The sequence below is a fragment of the Myotis brandtii genome, unplaced genomic scaffold (assembly GCF_000412655.1).
Source record: "Myotis brandtii unplaced genomic scaffold, ASM41265v1 scaffold118, whole genome shotgun sequence".
NCBI classification, from domain to species: domain Eukaryota; kingdom Metazoa; phylum Chordata; class Mammalia; order Chiroptera; family Vespertilionidae; genus Myotis; species Myotis brandtii.
This window is the reverse complement of record NW_005354090.1, coordinates 471,944-496,755: the sequence shown is the minus strand read 5'-3', so window position 1 is coordinate 496,755 and position 24,812 is coordinate 471,944. Positions and strand designations below refer to the sequence as shown.

At 42.4% G+C, this 24,812-nt stretch overlaps 1 protein-coding gene across 1 annotated transcript in view; it reads right to left on the bottom strand.

Annotated features, from left to right (window-relative positions):
* The window catches only part of DGKG (diacylglycerol kinase, gamma 90kDa), a 206,171-nt gene that overhangs the window by 155,938 nt on the left and 25,421 nt on the right, over positions 1-24,812 (bottom strand). Inside the window, exons 2-3 of the mRNA XM_014530473.1 lie at positions 14,229-14,543; positions 954-1,030 (exon numbers count right to left, since the gene is read on the bottom strand). Coding sequence (XP_014385959.1) covers positions 954-1,030; positions 14,229-14,295 — 144 coding nt within the window. The 5' untranslated portion in view covers positions 14,296-14,543. The remainder of the gene's footprint in view (positions 1-953; positions 1,031-14,228; positions 14,544-24,812) is intronic.

The following is a 24,812-nucleotide window of genomic DNA, read 5'->3' as shown; positions in this document are numbered from 1 at the left end:
AGGGGGAGTAGGGGCTACATGCTAATTGCAAAGCTTTCAAGAATGTGGTAAGAAGAGAAATTGAAGGCAATGAGTGCAGACAAATCTTTTGCACAGTAAATGATTTCCTATAAAGGACAGGAAGGAAATGAGATAGTAGCTAGAGGGAGAAGTGGAATCTGAAGAACATTTTTAATATAGGAGAAATATATTTATGAGAAAGATAAAGTATATAGAAGACTGAAGTGAAGAAAATAGAGGTAGAAATAGATAGAAGATAGATAGATAGAAGATAGATAGATAGATAGATAGATAGATAGAGTTGCTGAAGCAATGCCTGTCAATAGATCAAAAGAGGATAGGATTGAGTGCACAGTAGAGGGGCTAGAATTAACAGCATGGAGATTTCATACCTTGTTACAGGAGAAAAGGTATGTAGGTGAGTAGAGATCTTATGGAAGATCTCTTCTGACTATTTCCATTTTTTAATATATATATATTGATTTCAGAGAGAAAGGAAGAGGGAGAGAAAGATAGAAACATCAATGATGAGAGAGAATCATTGATCGGCTGCCTCCTGCATGCCCTACTGGGGATTGAGCCTGCAACCTGGGTATGTGCCCTCGACTGGAATTGAACCCAGGACCCTTTAGTCCATAGGCCGATGCTCTATCCTATCCAGCTAGGGCTGTTTCCATTTTTTCATGAAGCAGAAAACACAGTGGTTAACTGAAAATGAGGAGGAATAAGAGATTTGAGAAGAGAGAAGGTATGATGTTGTTTATAGGACAGTGGGAGGGTGAATGGACTTGGGAAATGTATAATTCCAGGTAGCACCAATAACTCACTTGAGACAGGAAAATATATGTTGAGTAACAAGTTATTCAATGTGAGCTAAACTTCCAAGAGGAGAAAAAATTGTAGAAAGGCTGAATTATGGAGTTTTTAAAGGCTTGAAATGAAAATTTTCTTACCTCATGTGAGTCAAATTGTTTGAGGCTTCCACTCTCATTAAATTCAGCCAAGACATCCTTTATCTTCTTGGAAGAATCTGGAGAAACAGAGTCCACATGTGAAACACTGGTGAACAGCTGGTGGGAGATAAGCCAAGTAAATTCTCCCTGTCTAACCTTGGTTATGATGGAGCAGTCCCTCATTCCCAGGACCATACGGATAAATGTCACCCTACCCTTCTGCCCTCTCATTTCTTCTCTTTCTCTTTTTTCGTATACTCTCTCTCCTGCTGTATGAACTAGCTTACTAAAACTAAAACACAAGTCGAATCAGGCTATGTCCCTGCTCAAAAACCTTTCAGTGGCTCTCAGTTTTTCTAGGATAAAGCATAATCCCCTTATCTTAATATATAAGTATGTGGTAACCTAGTCTATTTCTTAATTCTAACCTTAGCTTGCCATGTTTCAGCCACATCAAACCAAATTTCCAGAAATCCCCGAATAAACTGTGTACGCTTCATGGTATTTCTTCTCTGTATTGCAAAGTTCACTCAATTCTCACCACTCAGCTCAAATATCAGCCCCTTTGTAAAGCATTTCTTTACCAATCAATTAATCATTCCCTTCCCTGGTTCTCATGTGACTTGTACATAACTCTGTAATAGCACTTGTCATATAGTGTTATAATCATTATGAGCTTGTTTATCTTGCCCATATCCTGCCTTAGTTCTACACTGAGAGCTTCGATGGGCTAGTGAATCTTTGTATATCATACCAAAAACATTTGAACAAAAAATTTAAAACATTTAAATTTTTGTTAATTAAATAGGATGGGTGGGCATTAAGCCATGTGATACTCTGTCCTTGGTGCTGAAACGGGAACTCAAGATTCATGAAAAATAGTGGTTTAGAAAATTCTGCTTTCCATAGGAAATAAAGCAGAATCTACTGGAGAAAATGGTGGATTCTTTTGATGGAAAGGTTTACAAAGAAATTAGAAGTCAAGAAAATAGAGTCTATAATTTTTATTATAAATACATTCTGAGTGCATCCGGTATAGTTACCAACGATATTGAAGAAAATCAGGTTTGCTGTGCTCTCCCTGTTTTGCAGTATTCTGGATAATTAAGAGCTTTTTAAGCTCCACTACTGCCACTATTTAGACATCTGAGCAAAGGGCAATGTCATTAGAAGCTGACACAATGTTCCTTGGTGTTCAGGCTCTTTGTACAGAGGTCTATGCTCTCTTGGGCCTACGTAAAGTAGACATGCTCATGGGCTGGGATGTTCTCCATGGCATTGCTGATTTGGATTCAATCAAGCACAAGTTATAATCATTTCAAGATTGAGACATATTGAAATGCCACAGGAAAATGCTGCTGATGCCTAAAAATGGACATTCTTTCTGAAAGTCAAAACAGATGTTGAAAAACTAATAGCTCAGTGAGATCCAGGCAGCAGATGCCATTGGTTTGGACTGCTTCCATTCAATTCAGAAAACACTTTGGAGAATAAGATGCTGTAAGGTACTGTTGATGAATTAGTCAGGGAGATGATCTGAACCACTGTGGTAATAATAACTTTCCTTTATTGGAGACCTTTACTGCATATTATCATATACTATCCCCTACCAATCCATACAAATTTGGTAATATTTTCTCAATTTACCCGTGAAGAAGCTGAAATTCAGAAAAATTAAGTCACTTGTCTAAGAATCAGGGTTTAACTCTGGTCTAGTCTGGCTCAAAAGTAAACATTGCTTCCCAAACATTTGCTAACACAAGGAAAAGTGTAATTGATGCTTTAGCAATGATATAAAGCTCTAGAAAGCATGTAGTAAAAGAAGTAAAATGAGTGGGGAGGAAGTCAAAGTAGGATGAAAGTGGTGTTTGGAATGAAGACTGGGGATACCCTTTGAAGAAGGTATCATTTGAGCTGGGGTGTAAAGATGCATAGGTTTTGAAAGGTGGACATAAGGTGGAAAAGGTATTTACAGAAGGGACAGGATATAAAAATGTGGAGTTGGGCATCACAGAACATTTAGGAAAAGTTAAAACTAGAGAGTAGTTTCAGAACAGATTCGTGGGGGCCAGATTTGAATGCCAAGTTAAGAACATTGATTTAAAACTATTAAAATTTTTTTGAGTAGTGGAATAATGTAATTGGGTCTCTGTTTCCTAAAGGCCACTCCTGCAACCAAATGAAAGAGAGTTTAGAATTAGGCCAGAGCTCAGTTAACACCATACATAAATTATATTCAAATTATTTTATGAGAAGCTTAATTATTTTTTAAAACCCCTATATTTTAGACTCTATTTTAATGGCAGATTTTCAGCTCAGCCAGAGTGGCCAAATTAATAAATGTAAATTTCAGAGCATGAGTCCTCTTGGTGTGAGAGTAGTATAGAGCCAGTATTTTGATTGAGGACAAGAGACTAATTTTAATTGAATTTATACTCTTGATTATTGTCACATTTTGTAGATTCCATAATTCATCCTAGCAGAAATCCTTTGGTTCTAAGTGCTATTGATCTAATTCTGATTTATATTTAAATGTATGAAATACATATCTATATGTAGATATATTTATGTGTATAGATATATATATACTAATATATAAACTACATATACACATGTCTCACATACATATATGTTATACATATATACACATTACACACATATATATTCATCATATGTTCATATTCAAGTACGCAGGTTTTAAAAGGGATAAAGAAGTATTATTTTTAATTTTTTAATTACTAGCAAAATAATTAGTAATTTATAATTACTAGCAAAAATATAAATAGCAAAATAATGCAAGATATTGCTGGATCCTTAATTTCCTTGAAAGTTCTTCCTCATCCCACATTTACTTTGTCTTGTTTTATGAGTTTATAGCAGCAATGCCTTTCCCTTTAAAAAGGAAAAACAATTGCACTCGTGGGGTATCTCCCAATATGCCCTCCCAATATGCCAAGGTTGTGGGTTCGATCCCTGGACAGGACACATACAAGAATCAACCAATGCATGCATATATGAGTGGAACAACAAATCTCTCTCTCTGTCTCTCTCTCTCTCTCTCTCAAATCAATAAATAAAAATTTTAAAAAAGAGAAACAATCTAATTCTCAAATATGATGCCTGTTACTTTCTCTTAGATGTCCTTTGATACTTTATCACAGTTTTCTTCTCAACAGATTTCTGGACTGGGTTTCTCTCTCCTGAGGAGTAAGTGGGTACTGCTCCATTCTGTTTCATCTTACCACAGTTAGAAACAATGAGGGGCTTCTTCAGAGCACTCCTATCTTACTCAGGCGCCACCTGTGGGCCAGTAGCACAAGCTCAGTTGGAACTCCCATTCAAAGCCTGCATGGTAGCACCACCACCAGACTCAAAGGTGATCAAGCTCCACTTCTAAATGTGCAAAGTAGGGCCATGCCCACCATCCTTTGCAACAATTCCTATTTTGTTGAGTACTAGACATTGCCCTGGTCACCTTGTATATTTTATTTAAATCTCCACAATGACCCTCTAATGTAATGACGACCCCTATTTTAGAGAAGAAGAAACTGAGGCTTGTGGACTTTAACTGACCCTTTCAAGGGTGCACAGCTAGCGAGTGGGTGACTGTGATTTAGAACATATCTAATAATGTGACACAGGTACTGGATTCATTGGATACATAACACTGGTAAATCAGAAAGTAAGGCCCTACCACTGTGACAGTGGCTCTCAAACCTGGCTGCACCTTAGAATAAAAAAATTCTGTAACACATTGAAACCGAGGTCTCACCCAGACCAATGAAGTCAGCATCTCTTGGGGGACCCAGGAATTGGTATATTTGAAAGCACACTTCGAGTTCCAATATACAGTCAAGGTTGAGAACTGCTGTGCAATGATGGGGTTTTATTGTGAGATATAAAGAATGCCTTAAGTAGCTGAACATATTGGATAATTCCTGCAAAGGAAAGCAAGGAATCACTCTGATAAATCTAAAATCACCATGCTTGGCAGATATTCCCTATTGTTTAAATGGACAACACTGAAGAACCCCACCCAAAAGGTCAACTTATTCAAATACTTTGCAAGGTAGGGATACGTTTTGCATTAGCCCAAACTGGCAGGACCATCAACATGCAGTTTTACCCCAAATCAGGAATTTAAAGACTCTTCTCTGTGATTAAGGCACTGGTGGTAACAAATACCCAAGGAAGTTCCAATCCAAAATTGCCTCTTTATGCTTTATGTGCCAAGAATTCTGGGACCTTAACCAAGCACTTGTTTCTAGTGTTTGAGCAAATTCAAAGCCCTTCTAAGGAGAAAATATGGCCCTTCTCACAGGCACCTTTGCTGCCACAGTCGCATCGGACAGGGATGCCCTCCATCTGAACAAGCAGACAACCAGGAACTTCAGTGTGTATAGTTTATGTGCTACCTACACCAGAACCCAAAGTTTATGGACCATCTTCCAATTAAGAACATTGAGCATCTGAGCCCTATCAGACCACTAAACTTTGAAATAACTATAAATCAACATTTTCAAAATGAATCTGAAAACCCACAGATGAGAATGAGATTCTAAGGTACATGGTAACTCTCCTCAAAATTCTCTAAGAGCGACTCAAACTGTAACATGCACATGAACTGCCTGGGGATCGGGTTTAATGCAGATTCTGATTCAGTAGGTCTGAGTCCAGGCCTGAGATTCTGCATTTCAAATAAGATCCTAGATGACTTCAAGTATGTAGGTCCGTGGACCTCACTTTTGATGAGGTCTTAAGCAATACTCCTGTATATCTGTGGCTGACTAGTAAGGCTTGCCTGTCACCACACAGAAAAATCATCAATAAAACAAATAAGCAAATGTGATGAGAAGGCTAGAGGAACATAGTCTACAGTTTGAGAAGGCCATAAATGACTCTCCACCCATGGAGGGAAAGACACAGGAGCAAGGGGAAAGAAAGTTGGTACATGAGAAAAAACAAGCAATTAGATTTTCCTTCTTCTGGTGAAGGCTGAGATGTATAAGTTTTCTAAGTACTCCAGGTAGTCAAGAACACAGTGAGATGCACAAAAGCAAGAATGAGCTTTTCCAAGAGTCCTGGAAAGACAGAGACACCAGGGCCAAGAGCATTGCATCCACAGACCCACCTTTCTATCCAGGATGAAGGGGCCAGAGCAGAATGTGGGAGCATGTGTAAGAAGGTTCAGCTTCATAAGCATGGACACCTCCCAGTTATACTTCTTTTCCCGTTCACTGCTTATCCCCAGCATGTAGCCCATTTCCTGGCATAACATTGATGCTCCATGAAGATTTGTGAAATAAATGAGGGCTGAAAAAGGGATTGGGCTTGTCCTATATTCCCAGGGGCATAGGGAGAAAAGGTATACCAGTGGTTGTCAACCTTGGCTGCATGTTAGAAACATGTGAGGAACTTTAGATATCACTATTGCCTGGGTCCGATGCCTACAGCTCATGATTAAACAGTCCAAGGGCGCAGGGTTATGCAGGATGTGGGAAGGACATTGGAAGTATACAAAGCCTCCTACTGCAGTTGAAGGCTGAGGACCATTGAGACCCACCAAGCTAACAACTGGGGGAAACCTGTCAAAGTGATGGTTCTGCCACAGTATTATCTATAATAATAAAAGTGTAATATGCTAATTAGACCAAACGTCCTTCCAGACAAAGCTGGGGCTCTGAGGGAAGCCTGGGTCCTGGGTGCCTGCCAGTGGCCAGAGGGAAGCCCAGGTCCCGGGTGCCAAAGGGAAGCTGGTGCTGGCAGCAGGGGGAAGGAAGGCCTACTCTTGCATGAATTTTGTGCAACAGGCCTCTAGTATATAGAATAAAAGAAAAAGACTTTACATTGGAGCAGAGGGAATTTTGGCTGAAATAAGAAAACCCTCTTTAGAATACTAAGATTTTCTGATTCAATCATAAATGATCTGAATGACTGTTATGACTTATTTGTGTAAGTAAAATTTGTATTGCTAGCAAAATTTCCCCTTTTCTCCAAATAATGTGGCCTTATCAGTCATATTTCAGGTGAATGTGGAGGAATGGATCAGACAACTTGTACTTTCTTGCAACTAAAATTGTGGTCCCTGGGTCACCAGCATTAGCATGGCCTGGAAGCTTGTTAGAAATGCAGAATCTGCCTGGCCAGTGCTGCTCAGTGGTTGAGCGCTGACCTATGAACCAGGAGGTCACGGTTGGATTCCTAGTCAGGGCATATGTCTGGGTTGTGGGCTCGATCATCAGTGGGGGGTGTGCAGGAGGCAGCCGATCAATGATTCTCTCTCATCATTGATGTTTCTATCTCTTTCTCCCCGTCCCTTCCTCTCTGAAATCAATGAAGAAAAAAAAAGAAAGAAAAAGAAAAGAAATGCAGAATCTCAGAACTACCCAGACCTGCTGATTCAGAATCTGCATTTTAACAAGATTTCCAGGAGATCACATGCACATTCACATTTTACAGCCATTATTCCATAGAAGTCTCCCCCTATCCATAGATTCTGTGACTGCTTGTGGGCAGAGTCCGAGTCATCACTAATAAAGAGAGCCAGTTGTGTGAAAAAGATGTGGGTGAGAATGACAGTGGTTATCCTTTCCAAGATGGAAGCAAGTGGACATGGCCAATTAAATAGCAAGGTTTCAGAGAAGCTCACCTAGAGCCTCACATTGTTCTACAAGTCAGTCCTAAACATTTTCTCTGGCTCCCATATTCACACTGACAGGTTTGAATTTTGATCTGTGAATTACATACATCTAAAAGTCAGAACCTTTGCCTTGCTTTGATATGATTTGAATGAAATATATTTCTGAATAGCACAATGTACTGATTCATTCTCTTTAAATGTATTTTAAAAATTTGCTCTATTGTAATTGAATTGGTATCTATATTAACCAATGTATGGTTGAGGTTAGGCTCCAATGGATACATTTCTGTTTAATTTGTTAGAACTAAATTGAAGCAAATTGCATCTGACCTGGGATTGAGAACTTTGGTTCTAATTCTTATTCTGACACTGACCTTCTAGGTGACCTTGGGCAAGTTACTGGGGTCTTCTGGACTTAGTGTTCTCATTTGTATAATGGATAGGAGTTGGATTTAATGATGGCTAAGATGTCTCCAAGCTTTAAAAGGTCTACAAAATCAAGCAACCACTAGCTGATGTAAGAAATGTTTGCTTTAATTTCTTAGAGAATTAAAACTCAAAATTGATACTCTATCATTTTTTTTCTTTTTTGAGTAAGCTGGTAGTTTCTGTTTTTGAAAAAATAATTGAAAAAAATGGATGAAAACTCCCCTCCACCCAAATATCAGGATTAGAAGGACAATAAGCCAATTATATTTCTGAAGCTGTTAGGGGAGGTTCAGTAGGAGGAATCCCCACATGCTCATGTCCCCTGAGGTTGAAAAGCAACCTGTTTAAGCATAGAAACTACATATTGTAAGGGCTATTGAAGGTCATTTAAACAACCAGGCATCTAATGCTCTAATTTCCTCTGTAGTGTCTGTCTCAGCCAACTCTGCCCAGACAGTTCTAGGGAAAGGAAACTCACTTGCTTTTAAGTCAATTGTGTTTCCTCTTGGGCAGGTTTGACCACTGGGAATCAATGTATTCCTTACTTTAAAGTCTTTCTTTCAATGGTTTCATCTCATTAGTCCTAGGGCTACTTCTTGAAGGCATTTCAAATTAGCTTAACACCCCCTCCCTGCAATAGTACTGTAGCTATTTTAATACACTTTTCCTTGAGTCTGACCTTCTCCAGTACATATGCATAGTATTTTCAGCCACTTCAGGCTGGGATGCCCCTCACCATTCTGGTGGCACTTCTCAAACAAGTTCCAGTTTGTCCATATTCATGGTAAACCCTGATGCCCAGAAATAAATTCAGTTCTCTTGAGAGGTCTGATCAGGGCAGGAGAGAATGTGGATATCAGTTGCTTTACTAGACACTATGAGTCTATTAATACACTAGAGGCCCGGTTCATGAGTTCGTGCATGGGTGGAGTCTGATCCGCTGGGCGGCCGGCGGGGAGGGGCCTCAGGCAGTTGTCGGGCTGGTCCTGCCCCCTGGTCGAACTCCAGGTTGAACTCCCGGTCGAGGGGACAAATTGTATATTAACCTTTTATTATATAGGATTCTAAGATCACGATCAGTGGTTTGGTTAAATAAAATAATGTATATGTATATTCAAAAGAAATCTCTGCAACCACTAAAAACCAAGCTTTTGAAAAGTGCTGCATGATACAAGAACACATGATGCATTATATTGGGTGCTAGCTGGTCTCCGAAGATGGCTGTCATCAATCTTCCCCTCCCTGTGTGAGTCACTCTCTCAGGGGATGTGGAGTCCATTCCTTTATGGCATTGAATCTGGGCCAGGCCTGGGACTGCTTTGACCAATGGAATGTGGAGAGAGTTCCTTTCTCTCCTCACATTCTTGCTCTCCGAAGGGCCTTCATTTCTATTTTTTTCTTTCCTCCTGTCCCTACACAAGTATTCCCAAGTCAGAGCTATAGCTTAACCCTCATTTCCACCCAGGTCCCTCTGAGCCCAGGTGTCAAAAAGGCCTGGCAGCTGCTGCTTTTATGCTCTTGGAGCCCAAGCCACATGTAAAAAGTCCAGGGTCCCCTGCTGGGAAGAGAGGCCAACACAGAGAGGTCCTGGGAGATAAGAAAGTGCTTACAGAAAGAAGCCCCTTGGAGGATCACCGAGGCACCAGGATGTGAGGAATCAGCCATGCTGGATCATATGAGGCATCCCACCCAAAGCCCCAAACAGTGTAGAGCAGGGACTAGTCATCCCTGCTGTGTCCTGTAGAGACTCCTGAGTCACAGAATCATGGGGAAAAACAAAACAGTTGCTTTAACCCACCAAGTTTTGAAGTTGTTTTGATGCATCAATAGATACTTTAAACATATTGTTAGGGTGAAGAAAACAGCATACAAATAGCCTAACACAGTGGTCGGCAAACTCATTAGTCAACAGAGTCAAATATCAACAGTACAACAACTGAAATTTCTTTTGAGAGCCAAATTTTTTAAACTTAAAACTATATAGTTAGGTACATTGTTATTAACTTAATTAGGGTACTCCTAAGCTGGCCTTTGCTAAAAACGTCCTCAATCTGATTGAGGTACGTTCGCTGAGGTCGACCCCTTCCAACTCTCCCATCCACACTCGTCTTGTATACTTGTTTCGCCTATCTCCTTTCGTTTATCTTCTCTATATGTCCAAACCATCTCAACATACCTTTCTCAATCCTCGACACTACATCTTCTTTCACTCCACAATGTTCCCTAAAATTAACTTAATAAACTTTACTTAAAGTTTTAAGTCAACTTTGCACTGTACGTGTGCGCCCGCACGTGGTATTTTGTGGAAGAGCCACACTCAAGGGGCCAAAGAGCCGCATGTGGCTCGCGAGCCATGGTTTGACGACCACTGGCCTAACATATAGGATGCCCCCCCAAAATGTATATATCACACTTTGAATAATTATAAAGGCAGTGTTTATTAAAATACATTTCATTTTTAAAATTGAGCTATCAGCTATTAAAGTGTGTATACATTTTTTGAGACACCCTGTATATACTTTTCAAAAATATATTTTTATTGATTTTAGAGAGGAAGGGAGAGGGAGAGAAAGAAACATCAATGATGAGAGAGTATCATTGATCAGTTGCCTCCTGCAGGCCTATACACTGGGATGGAGCCTGCAACCCAGGCATGTGCCCTGATCAGGAATTGAACCATGACCTCCTGGTTCATAGGTTGACACTCAACCACTGAGCCATGCCAGCTGGGCATTTTTAATATAATATTAGTGGTTACCACTGGGAGATGGGATTATGAGTACATTTTAATTTCACCTTCTGGTTTTTCAAATTTTGCACTTGTTTTTATTTTGTAACAAAAAAATGTCTTAGTATCACATTATCTTTTTTGACAAGTATTTTACACTACTGATTCACATTAAGCTTCCTGCCAACTATATGTATGGGTATACATATATATGAGTATACATATGTAATTTAACATCCTATATAATAAAGAGGTAATATGCAAATTGACCATCCTCCAACACACAAGATGGCCGCCCCCATGTGGTCAAAGATGGCCGCCCCCATGTGGACACAAGAGGGCTGGCAGGGGAGGGCAGTTGGGGGCAACCAGCCCTGCAGGGGAGGGCAGTTAGGGGCAATCTGGCTGGCAGGGGAGCAGTTAGGCATCGATCAGGCTGTCAGGGGAGTGGTTAGGGGGTGATCAGGCTGGCAGGCTGAAGCAGTTAGGGGCAATCAGGCAGGCAGACAGGCGAGCGGTTGGGAGCCAGCAGTCCTGGATTGTGAGAGGGATGTCCGATTGTCCATTTAGGCCCGATCCCACTGGGCAGTTGAACATCCCTTGAGGGGTCCCAGATTGGAGAGGGTGCAGGCTGGGCTGAGGGACACACACACCCTGTGCACGAATTTTGTGCACCGGGCCTCTAGTATAAAATAAATACATATGTTTCCAAGGGCAGTTTTAACATGGCTTCTCCTGCGATAAAAGGCCAGTAAAGAAGGTACAGGGTTTATGCTACATAAACAGAACACACCAAGGCATCTTGCCTTCAAATTCTTGGGCTCTCCCACCTGGAAACCCTGGTGGGAAAAGTTACCAATTCTCAGGCTGTCCACTTCAGTTACTCTGCTATTGTAAAGCTCCTGTGTAAGTGGTTATGGAAGAGCTGTTGCTATGGCAATGCAATCTGACTGAATACCAGAATGTGTCTAAAATTGGTACAAGTGCCTTTTTCAGGGATTCCTCTGAGGATTAATCATTTTCCAAGAACTAAATCTTTTTTCCCCCATCTCCTGTTAGAACAATGGTGCCAGAGCACCTCACCCAGTTCTAGGACAAAATGAGGAAGGGTCTGAGAAAGACAAAGCTTGATGGTTGAAAGACCAGAACCACAAAGGAGCCATTTCCTACCAGATACTCTGATCTCTTTGCACCCCCTGCCTCTTGGATGGCTTTGTCACCTTTGGACCCCCTTTGCCCCTTAGCTGCCTCAACTAGTACTGTTTGTTCACTAGTTTGTCTTTCTGGGTTTTCTCTGTGTGTCTCCTACGACCTCTTTTTCCTTTTTTGACCCCCAGTGGTAGGCATGCACTATGTCCCAATATCCATCCTCTCATTTCTCTCCTCACATTCTTACTCTCTGAAGGGCCTTCACTCCTATTTTTTTCTTTCCTGCTGTCTCTACACAAGGATTCCCAAGTCAGAGCTATAGCCTAACCCTCATTTCCACCCAAGCCCACCACCTACCTTCCTGGGGCCCACAGGATGTCCCACCTAAAAAGCTGCAACCCCCAGGATGGGGTCCTATTTACTTTTCCACTTCTTGCCCAACTTCCCCCACACCACCCACCAACATGAACTCAAAGTTCCCAGCCTGGCAATTGCTTGCAGCTTTTTTTTTTTTTTTTTTTTTGCAGTTCGTGAAAGCTACCTTGATGACTGTCTTACTCCCTGTCTTGCCCAAGCCACGTCCTCTGCCTGGAATGTCCTCCCCATCCTCCCTCCTGGTAGTGTTTCTGGAGTCTGAAAGCCTCCCCCTCAGGCTGAACTAGGTCTCCTCCTTTGTGCTCCCCACTCACTGGTACCTGTCATACTGAACATCATTGTTTAAGTCCTGTCTGTCTTCCCCCACTGGGCTGGGAGCTCTTTACAGCAGGATTGTGTCTCATTCATTGCTGGCTCCCTGGAGCCTGGCACATACAAATGCAGAAGTAGACGTGTCATCGTCATCTTAAAATCAACATTCCCAAACCACCCCACCAGCCCTGCATCCTAATGTTGCCATTTCCCACAGATTCACAGGTATGTTTGCTGGCTTCCTTTAGTTTCATTCCTCAAGGACAAGCCTTCCCTTTGTGCTTCTTATTCATCCTGACAGGGCCTGGCACTTTGCTGCCTGGGCCTGGTACAGAGTCTGGTACAGAGCAGACTGAATTGAACGGAGTTTACCCTGGAGGGCAATGCCTTGCTCCTTGTCACTACATTACATAGTTTCTCTAAACCCACTAAGGTCAGACAAGAGGCCATGGGCTCCAGGGTACCGGGAGAGAGAACTTCTATTGACCTTGGGAGCATATGGGGTGTTAGGTATAGGTGGGGGAACCACGGGAAGACCATCTAGTCCAACCCTCTCACTTTGCACAACAGGATGCCGAGACAGCAAGAGCCAGCGCTGGCACTGAGCCTGACCTTCTGACTCCCAGACTAGTGCTGTGGACAGGCTGTCTATCCTGGGGGAGAGGGGAAGGCTGACAAAGGGGCATTTGTAAGATGACCAGGGTAAGATCTGTAGGGCAGGTCCACATGCTACAGGCCTAGTGATTCACAAAAGCATCAGGACAATGAACGTGAAGGAGAGATGATTAGTACAAAGGGGTGGGGCCTGCAGTGCAGGTAGGAGCTCTGTAAGACTAAGAGTGGAACATGGGTGCCACACGATATCAAGGGTGATAATCACAATGGTCACCACGTGTGCAGAGTGCAACGGTCAGCTGGAGTTCTGCCACAGTCTGGGGAGATTCCTGTCACTAGTCAGGATTGGCAGAGGCCTGGGGGGTGTGGGGCACAGCTGTGTGCCGAGTGTGAATGTGGGTGTAGCCACCACTGTGTTTTGCTGCACAGGAATTGTTCCTGGGTGCAACTACTGCAACCAAGAGCCCCACTGGAAAGTCCAGGCTTTTCCAGAACAAAGTCAAGAAAAGGACATGCATCAGAATCCTGTATCTTATTGGGGGGAAAAAATTGAGTCCAAACACAAGTATATTAGAGCACATGATTAACATTGTAACCATACAGCCTACAGCCCTTCAAAATTATGTTATGAAGAGGTTTCAATGATCTGAGGAAATACTTAACTATATTATTTTAGGTGGAAAATGCAGGCTGAAATAAAGATATATTCAGGAACTCACCATGTAGAGCAATGAACACAGAAGGAGTATGTCCAAAATCGTCATCGATTTTAGCTGTGTTTTTTTTAAACCTAGTCTTTATTTTTTTTTCTCCTGCATATTCTAAATTTCTATGCTGAGCACATATCATTTACAGAGTGTAAAGATAATTGTTTTATTTATTTTTAAGACACTAATTGTATGCTTATAAGAAAATATAAGCTGTCAGGTTTGACTTCATTCTCTGTGGCTTTCTGCTCTGCTCTCCAGAAATGTTCTCCCCAATCCAGAGGAAGTCCCACCCCAGATGGCTCAATCCATTTACTCACATTCTGAATATTTCTGGAGTTGGTCAAATTCTTCTGAAGTGAGGGAGACCCAGCGTTCTTCACTCATCTTTAAGCTGGGTATGAGCGCTTGAGGCTGGGGATGGAGTTTTGTTCACCAGGGTGAAGCCAAGGCCCAGCCCAGGGCCTGGCTCATTGCAGGTATGCGATGGACAAGCCCTCTGGGAGATTTCTCAAGGACCACAGTGTCTATGGCAGCAGCGGGTACCTTCCAGCAGATGAGCGAAGACCTCTGCTATTCCTCAGGGAACATCCTTCTATCTGCAGTCAAGGTAAATCCAGAAACCCTTGCTCTCCCTGGGCAGAAGTAGAAAAGGCATTATGAATGAGAGCTCTGAAACACATAAGGCATCTTTTCTTATTTAAAAATCCCCAAATTTCCTTTGCTGGAAAACTTTAGGATGGGATGGTTCTCAAGGGAAGGATGTTTCCTCAGGGAAGCCTGAGGAGGTCATGGAGACAAGACCAGCACAACCCCAGACAGGTGTCTGACAGGTGGGGATAGGTGGCCTGTAGGAATAGGTAGCCATACATTTAAACTTGGAGAAATTTTAAATGTCTCCTATGAAAGGAGGTTGTAAATGCCTCAGGCTGCTGGATGCCTCATGTAAGTACAAGGACAGTAGCCTCTGTGGGGTGATTTGAAAGGTGAGCCATTCTCTCCTCCACTGACTCTAAATCCCACCTTAGAGCTGCCCACCATCCTCTGATGAGTCACTCTGGAAAGGCAAATACCCACCAAGCCTGGCTTACATCCTAGTGACTGAAGCAGCTCTCTTTCCTCTCAGAACCATAAAAGAAGTGATTAGAGAGCAGGCCTGTGGGCCCAATGCAGAAGATCCTGAAGGAGGAGAGGGAGATGGAGTCTGACAAACACTTTAACATCTTATTCTCTGAGCCTCTCCTAGCACCCTGGCTCCCACCGTCAGTCATTAAATCAGTGTAGTGGGTTGTGAAATGAATGTGGTGGGCCAAGACTAGCACTTAATAACATAGAATAGCAGAGAATGGAATGGAATGAAATGAAATGGAATTGAAAATAAGACTACATCTCCTGCCCTGGCTGGTTCGATTCTTGGTCAAGGACATGGACCTGGGTTGCAGGTTTGATCCCCAGCCCTGGGTCAGGGTGCATGTGCGGGAGATAACCAATTAATGTTTCTCTCTCTCTCCTTCTCCTTCTCCCTTTCACTCTGTCAACAGGGGAAAATATCAACAGGGGAAAATATCCTCAGGTGAGGATTAACAAAAAACAAACAAAAAGAGTACATCTCCTTTCAGTTATATATACATGTGTATAATGATCATAATGTAAAATATACTTCTTATTCTCAGTTGAGGTTTAAAAAATGTTGGAAAGCCACCAACCAACCTAATAGGAGGAGAAATAAAGACCAGTGTTACCAAAGAATGAGCCCAGTTTCAACAAAATAGGATCCATTGTGGAGAATCGGACTTCAAGGCAGATCTGGGGAGCCTGAGGCACATGAGAAATGGCAGAGGAGCTGGAGGAAACCACCCAATGAGGAGACAGATTTGTACAGTTCTCTGGAAGAGTGGACCTGGAAGGCTAAACTAGAGCTGGAGGGAGATTTGGGCTCTGTAAAGACCTTCCATCAATCAGAGCTCTCCAACAGTAGGTGGGAATGCATGACCAGGGAGTGAGAAGCCTGCATCCAAGTTCTAGTTTCTCTCATTAAAAAGTCCAATTCTCTCCTGAATCTACCAGCCAACTGGATTCCTCCTTGGCACCTGCTCTTGCCAAGGTCCCCAGTAACCTCATTGCCAAATCCAACAGGCACGTTGCAGGCCTTCCTTACTTCATTTTCTCTCTCTGCAGACCTTGCCATGGCACAAAACAACCACCTTGAGCTTCTTTTATCTTTATGAGTGTTCCTCCTCAGTCTCCTCTGCCTCTCCTTTTGCCATCATTATATATTGGAGTTTCCAGAATCCGGTCCTGAGCCCTCTCCTCATTCTACATCCCTCCCCTTAGGGCTCTCATCCTCCTCCACAGATTCAGTGACTCCCAGGCATGCTTCTCTGACCTGCACTCTCTCTTCACTCTGATCTGAATATCCAGCTGTCACTGGGACTCCCCTGTATATCCCAAGCTATTCCAAATTGGCCCTTTCCCATGCCCCCCACCTGCCTCTCCTCTGCATTCTGGTTGTGCCCTGAGAGGAACCAATACTCAGCTTGAGCACCTCCCCCTTCCTTTCCTTCCAACTCTGGGCACCAGTCCCAGAGAGTGACTGTCCACTGTGTGTTCCCTCCTCTACATCACACCAGCTGGTCCATTGACTCAGACCCTCGTCTTCTCTCGCCTGGTTTCTGACAACAGCATCCTGCTGCTCTCCCTGCCTTGGGCTTTGCTCTCCTCCCCTTGGTTGGCTCTAAATTGCCAACCAGATCATATCTCTCTCAGTAATAAAATTCTTCAGTGGTTTCTATTGCCTATAGAATTGGATGTAATCTCCTTTACATGATACACAAAGCTCTTTATGATCTGGCCTCTGATTTTCATTTCAGTCCAAAATTGAGGGGTAACCTTTAAAAACATTTTCCATCATACCAGGGAATTTAACATCACAACTGGTATTACCACTGCTGCTGAACACTTATTTCTCACTGTGCTCTATGCTTTACATCTATTATCTAAGGTAGTCCTCACGACAACCATGTAAAAGAAGCTATGCCTCTTCCCTTTTAGATAAGGAAAATGAGGCAAGGCGTTTAGTGGATATGGTGAGGAGAAAGTAGGAAGCCCAATGCTTTTGTGTAAGAATGCTTCTCTGATATATATTCCGCATACTTTCAGAAGCATAGCGCTCTAAGAGGGCCCAGAGACACACTGCATGAGAGAACTACATGAAACTCAAAATCAGAAGGCAGGAGATCTGAATCCTGGCCATGACTCTTATAACTATTTAACATTAGACAAATTTTTTGTTTCTTGACCCTTGGTTTCTTTATCTTAAAAATGGGAATACTAATTAAAAACTTCACTGAGTTAGTGTTATGGTTAACTCGGGTAATATATGCAAAAAATCTACCCCCCAAACCCTACCTAGCACAATGCCTATCATACCATGGGCACTCAATAAATAATCATTGCTATCATCCTATTGCAAATACAACACAGCAATATGACTTAAATAACCAGGTGAGTGCAATTGGGTACAAAGTCTTTATGTACTTGATTTTATCCTGCTCCAGGTTGTTGTAATTTTGTAATTACTCATCAAACTTTTATCCACTAGTTTAGCATTCACTGATGATTTTTGACAGGATTAATTATTACTATGATAGTGCATTTCTAATCCCATTGTTCCTTTTTTATTTATTAGTTGGGATTCTACTGAGGAAGAGTTTTCTCCATTACTTCTTTATATCAGTTTATTTATACATTTTAATTTATACTATAAATATTACATATTGTATAAAGAAATATTAAATACTAAAGGCCCAGTACACTAAATTCATGCACTCAGGGGGGTTGCTTAGCCTGGCCTGTGCCCTCTTGCAGTCCGGGAGCCCTCAGGGGATGTCTGACTGATGGCTTAGGCCCGCTCCCTGCGGGGAGCACAGTCAGACATCCTTAGCGCTGCTGTGGAGATGGGAGAGGCTCCCACCACCACCGCTGTGCTCGCCAGCCATGAGCCTGGCTTCTGGCTGAGTGGCGCTTCCCCTGTGGGAGCACACTGACCACCAGGGGGCAGCTCCTGCATTAAGCTTCTGCCCCTCTTGTGGTCAGTGTGCATCATATTGACTGGTCGTTCTGCCATTCGGTTGATTTGCACATTAGCCTTTTATTATATAGGGTAAACATAATATATAAGAATATAAATAATATATAAATATGTATAAATGTATATTGTATTTAGATTTTATATATCTACTTATATTAATGGATTCTTATTTTATTCAATGGGTTATAATTCATTGCTATCATTATTTGTTTTGATTCTTGAATTGCCCCAGATTTGGTCAGTGAAAGCTCATTTGACATGGTTCTTTGTTCTTTAGACATAGACCTATCATTCTGTGAGCACATCTTTATTTTCAGGGACTACAAAATGTTTCAGGCTTATCTTGTCCTTCCTCAGTCCTAGTCCTGAAATCAGCCATTTCTCCAAAGCCCTGATTTCTTTTAGTGGAGAATCATATTTGAAACCAAGGTGTGAGCACTAGTTGTGCTCATTGTTACTGGGGTGGCATTGGTTTTAGGCCATGAAAGGGACAGAGTTAGGAAATACATGCATGTATACACACACATCTCATCTCTGGGTATCTATCATCTATCTATCTATCTATCTATCTATCTATCTATCTATCTACCTACCTACCTATCCATCTGTGGATTGTCTTTCACACATTGTTTTGTTTTGTTTTCCACTTAACCATGTATCCTATGAATCACTCCATATCTGTTCAAGAGATCTTCCTCATTTAGAACCAAGTTTGACTCCAACACTTACCTGCTTACATCCTCCAGAGGCCTCTCTTAGCCTCCAGGATAAAGAGCAAGCTCTTTAGCCAGTTCCAGAAGATTCTTTATCCATGGTACAGCTCACATCCCCAACGTCACCCCAATTACCTCCTGCCCCACCTGCTCCACATTCCAGCCAAATCAACCTATTCCCTACTCTTAGCATGTGGTGTCACATGATAGGACCTCCCAAACAGTAGTTAATGGACTGACAAACACACCGTGCCTTTAATCTACCTGGAATGCCCTTTACTCCTGCCTTCCCATAGCGAACCACTACTCATATGTCTGGTTCTGCTTTTTTCCTATAGGTATTTGAACTCTTTGAGCAAACTAAGCTCTTCTCCCAGCTGTGTTCCCATAAATCCTCTTTATTTCTCTATCGTGGTAGCTGACAGTCTTGTGTTAGAGACAGATACCCCAAAAGATAATTAACATGTGACTTGGTGAGAGTAGTGGTACAGATATGTACAGGGAAGTATGGGGCCATCTAATGCATCTGGAGCAGACACAGGGGAGTAGAATAAGAGCCCTGAAGGAGCTGAGAAGGGGTAACAAGATAAAGAGATATATGTTGCAATAACTCAACAAAAACTCATGTTATTATCTCTGTTGTGCCATTGTAGCTCAGTGCTTGGCTTCTTGGTGAATGGGGCTATACGATTCTCTATTTTCATCAGGAAAAGTTAAAGGCAGGAAATGCTGCCTGGCTCTCCAAATGGTACCTGCTGACCATCCTCTCACATGACAGCCCCCTCTGATTCTATGCCCTTTGATAAAGATGACAGCTAACATACAAGAGGCCTTGCTCCTATTGACATCATCCAGCATTTTCCTTTCAGCAGCTTGACGCATTGCTCTTGTCTGGGAGGCTCATGACAGTATGAACAGTCTGCTTATTACCACCCTGCACATCTTTACTGACAGACAAAAAAAGTAATAGAGTTTCCTAAATAACACTCAGATTGGATATTGTCAGGCTTGGATGGGAAGAGGGTGTTTTATGTCCCTACAGCTATTCCACTCTCAGCAATAGCTTCAGCTCCCTGGCCTCAATGTTCGTGTCTGTAAAATGAGGGGGTGGGAATAATGGTTTCTAAGTCATTTTCTAGCTCTGCAACTTCACATACTGGATCAAACTCTATTTTTTCTGAACAGATGTCAGCATGGAAATCTCAAATCAGGAGGAAGATGGCAAATTCAATGGGCATTGAATTGCACCCTGGGTCTCTATTCATTTGAATGAATCAGCCATAGCCAATTATCCAGGAACAAACACCTCTTCATCTCCTCTGTGCTCTCATAAAAAACATTAATTCATGAATATGGCATCAGATCGGGGGAGCTTATTTGTATGCATCTGATGATTTATAACAAACCCATAATGAGTATATTTTTAAAAGGTAAGAATGACTAAAAGTTAGAAAGATAAAAACTCCTCTCTTCCCAGACTTGTGGGGAGTCACATGTTAATAACTGCTCCATCTCTGGGGTTTTGTTCCTGCTGATCCTTTTTCAACTCAGTCATGCTCATGCGGCCTCTGGAGTTCACTTAAAACATTTAAAGAAGTTCTCTAAGAAGCTCCCTTTAATTTCCTGCACTAGGTTGGGCATATCTTCTCTGCTCTCCTTGGGCTTTTCTCCAGTGGCCCTGTGAGACTGAACTCCTTCAGGGTGAAAACAGTCTCCTGCCCGCTTTGGAGGTCCAGCTGCTACAAGATTTGTAAGGGTTCATTTCCTGACCACCAGAAAGATGGTTCTGAACCCTTTTGACTAAGACCATTTGTGTGGAGGAGAAGATCCTACCACACCTGATTGCCTATCTCAGTAGAAAAAGAACTGGGTGGTAACAAAGAATTAGAGAGGAACAAAAGGCACAGGTTGACATAAAATTATTGATTATATTATTTGGGAGTCACTTATCTTATAATAAAAAACATATATCAGTGCACAAATTTTATTAAGATAATTACCTATAAACTTCCTATATAATAAAAGGCTAATATGCAAATTGACCGAACGGAGGAATGACCAGTCGCTATGATGCACACTGACCACCAGGGGGCAGATGCTCAACATGGAAGCTACCCCCTGGTGGCCAGTGTGCTTCCACAGGGGGAGCACCGCTCAGCTAGAAACCTGGCTCACAACTGGCAAGTGCAGCATCAGTGGCTGGAACCTCTCCCACCTCTGTGGCAGTGCTAAGGATGTCCGACTGCTGGTGGAGAGTGGGCCTAAGCTGTCAGTTGGACATCCCCCGAGGGCTCCCGGACTGCGAGAGGGCGCAGGCAGGGCTGAGGGACTCCCCCCACAGTGCTGGAATTTCATGCACCGGACCTCCAGTATAATTATAAACTATAATCTATAAACTTCTAACAGTCACTTTATTATGCTTAACCCGATAGTATGTTGGGAGTTGTTTAAGTTGTTTGAATTCATCAATTGTAGTAGGATTACATTGGTGGTCTCCAAGAAACCATTCGTCCTGATAGTCATGCCCTTTTTAGTCCCTTTTTCTTGAGTCTGGGCTGTGCCTGTGACTTGCTTTAACCAAGAGAATGCAGTAGAAGTGACCCTGTGCCAGTGTCAGGCCTAAATGTCAAGAAGGCCTTCCACTTTTGTGTTCCCGGGAGCACTGAACTGCCATGCAGAAGCCCAGCCACCTTGCGGGGGAGATGACAGAGAAACCACATGGACAGAAGGAGGCTTAGTATTGCACAGAGAACTGAGCAACCGCGCTGATAGCAAGGCCTGAAGCCCCCAGTGTAAGGTCCTGGGCGAGCCATTCCTGCTGGCTCTTAGTCATCTAAGCCATCCCAGCTGTGGTGCTGGACATGGAAGACAAGGAGCCCTTTTGGATTTTAAAGCCTTAGTAGACACGATGGGGAGGGGAGCCCACTGTCCCTGCTGAGCCAAACCTGACCCCCAGTGCAAAGAATCATGCAGAAGAATAAAATGATTGTGGTGCCACTAAGTTTGGGGGTGGTTAGTTGTGCAGTCATAAATAATCAAAGCAACCACATAAGCACTTTTGAGGGCAGATTACATGTGTATCTGTTTAGTAAGAGAATATGTTTGATTCATGCTTGAACATGTTCGTGTCTTAAAAATCCAGTAATTGGAAAATTAAAGGCCTAAAATACCTTTTAATGCATGCTGTTGGGTTAATCAAATATCCTCCACAAATTAATCAGATAATGATGAAGTTAAAAAAAACTATAATTTCTAATTAAAAAGAATTAAAAGACAAGAAGAGCAGTATCTGAACACCACAACCAACTCAAAACAAGCCTGACATTGCAATAACAACGTGACCTTCTCCAGGTCACGGGATTCAAACATCTGGCTGAATGAGGAGGCAGAAGTTGCTGAGCATTTAGAGACAGCCTGATTTCACAGATAACCCAATTAGAGCCCCCAGGGTACTGAGTAATGAGCTAATTTGAGTTTATGAATAGCAAATATGAGTAATCCCTAATACCTCATTTTGTAAATTACCATCATATAATCCTTATACAAACATAAAAATAAAAGTCTTGGAATTGTGTGCTACTTGTATTTGAGGACTTTGCATCCCATTAGTGGTCTCAGAGTAACATAAGAATCCCTGCTCTTGGAGAGTTGTGAAAATGTTAGGCTCAACAGAGCTGCCCAGGTATGTGTGTGCGCGTGTGTGTGCGCGTTTAGGGGTGAGTACCAAGGGGAGGCCTGCAGGCTGCTGAGAGAAGCTAAAATGTGTTCCCTGAAGGGGCTGCCTTTGGCATAAGAAGATATTGTCAATCTGAGGAGTGTTCACAGCCCAGGGGCATCACAGCTTGAGTGTGGGTCATTCATTCATTTACTTATTCACCCATGCAACCAATCATTATAATAACAAGTCGGAGCAGCAACCTCCATTTATAGAGGATGACACATTTGGTGCTTTGCGCACTTTATCTGCAACAGTCACTAAACCCTGGGAGGAGGTATTTTTTAAAATATATTCTTTAATTATTTCAGAGAGGAAGGGACAGAGAGAGATAGAAACATCAGTGATGAGAGAGAATCATTGATTGGCTACCTCCTGCACACCCTACACCGGGGATTGAGCCCACAACCTGGGCATGTGCCCTGACTAGGAATTGAACCGTGAACTCCTGGTTCATAGGTCGACACTCAACTACTGAGCCACACCGACCAGGCAAAGAAGATATTTTTAATGCCCATTTTACAGCTGTAAAATAAGTAAGACAGAACTGGTATTTGAGCCCAAGTTTGTTTAGTCCCAACGTCGAGAATTTCCTTTCACCATACAACCTCTGGATGAATAAGTATTGAGTACATAAAGGACCAAGCCTTGTGCTAGGTACTGATACCACCAATAAGCCAACTGTGGAAAGCTTAAACCCTCATCCTGGAACTGAAAGGTAAGTTGGAGGCTGGCGGGGAAACCATGGCATGTCCCTGGAAAGCCAATATTATTTGAGGGGTAAAATCTACATTATATAAAACATAATCACAAAATGGAATAGAATGCAAAATATGCAGGAAGTGTGAGGAAACACGAGAGTTGGAACAACAATAAAAAAAACTGCTGTTGCCCTGATGCCACCTCTAACTATTCTCAAAACGTGGGAGAATGTTCACTTGGCTTTGCCACTAGGGGCGCTACAGTGGGGATGCTGAAGTGGGGTCGTAAATTCCAACACTGCAATCTGACTCTGGGCTCCACAGCTGAGGTGCTGATGCTGGGGAGAGGATTGCGACAGGAGGCCTCCTTCACAAAATTACTACCAGAGGAGAACGACTCATCTCCAGAGTCAGGGAGACTTCTGTCTAAGGAATTGAACACAAGTCAGGCACTGGAATTACAGACACCAGAATTCAAGTTTCTGTTCTACCACATAACAATTATGAGACATTAAACAACTTGTTTTTCATCTCTAAATGGGAATACTAATAGTAATTAATACATGCTTCACATGGCTGTTATGAGAATTATTTGTAAAATGTTTAAGAGAGTCATAGCAAGTAAAATTTCCTGCAGTGGTTCCTAAAGTGTGGTCCTCACACCAGCAGTACTGGCATCATTGGGAGGATAAGAAAAGCAAATTCTTTAAATCCACCCCAGGCATACAGAGATTCGAGTGCAGGCCAGTGTTTTGTAACCATTGCTTTACATTAATGTAAGGGGCAAGACTAAGAAGAGGAGCTTGGAATGCCTGAAGTCATTCCTTCTCCTTAAGGGGCCCTAAGGCAGCCAGACTCTGGATGGATCAAATCATTTCCACTTTCCTGAAGCAATCAAACATTACAGAAAAGCCAGGGCCCATGACGGTCTGTCATCATGCCTAGCTCCTAAAATTCTTATGTTATGGCATACTCCCTGCAGAATTTTCCTTTCTTTACAAACAGGATCTATGTTTCACACTCTTCTTGTGACAATGTGTGCCTAATAAATGATCTCAAGAAGGCATAGATCAGCAATAGGAGTTTCCTAACATAAAGTGAAAGGACAAAAACAAACAGAAAAACCTGAGAGGGTGAGAAAGTGACAGCTCCATTCTCACCACAGCTCATCCCTATGTCAGAAATGGAACTTTCCAGAAAGAGACACTGCGAGGCATGGCACAGGGTGCAGGCAGGTCTAGAAAAGGACAACACTGGGAATGTACCAGGTATTGTGTTGGCAGAGGTGTGATGTGTGCTTGTGTGTGAATGTGTTTTAGCAATAACCACACCAAACCACACTAAATAGACAATGTTCATGTTTGGAACTGTGTGTGAAAGCATGTTCAGGTTGGTAAGTTCTTGTGGACGAGGAGGAACTTGTGGTGAGCTGGCCCGTGAGCATTCTCCACTTCATTCTCCCACCCCTCCCTCCTCTGACATCCTCCTATCTCCCGTTCTATTCTTTCCTTTCTCTTTCCTTCTTCCACTGCCTGCTGTCCACAACAACATAAACAATAGTCACCACTTACTGAGAATCTGCTACCTGTTCTTCGTTAATATAATCCTCAAAATAATCTTTCAAGGTAGGTATTATTATGCCATCATATTTAGGATCAGACTCTTTGCAGGCAGCTGAGATATCA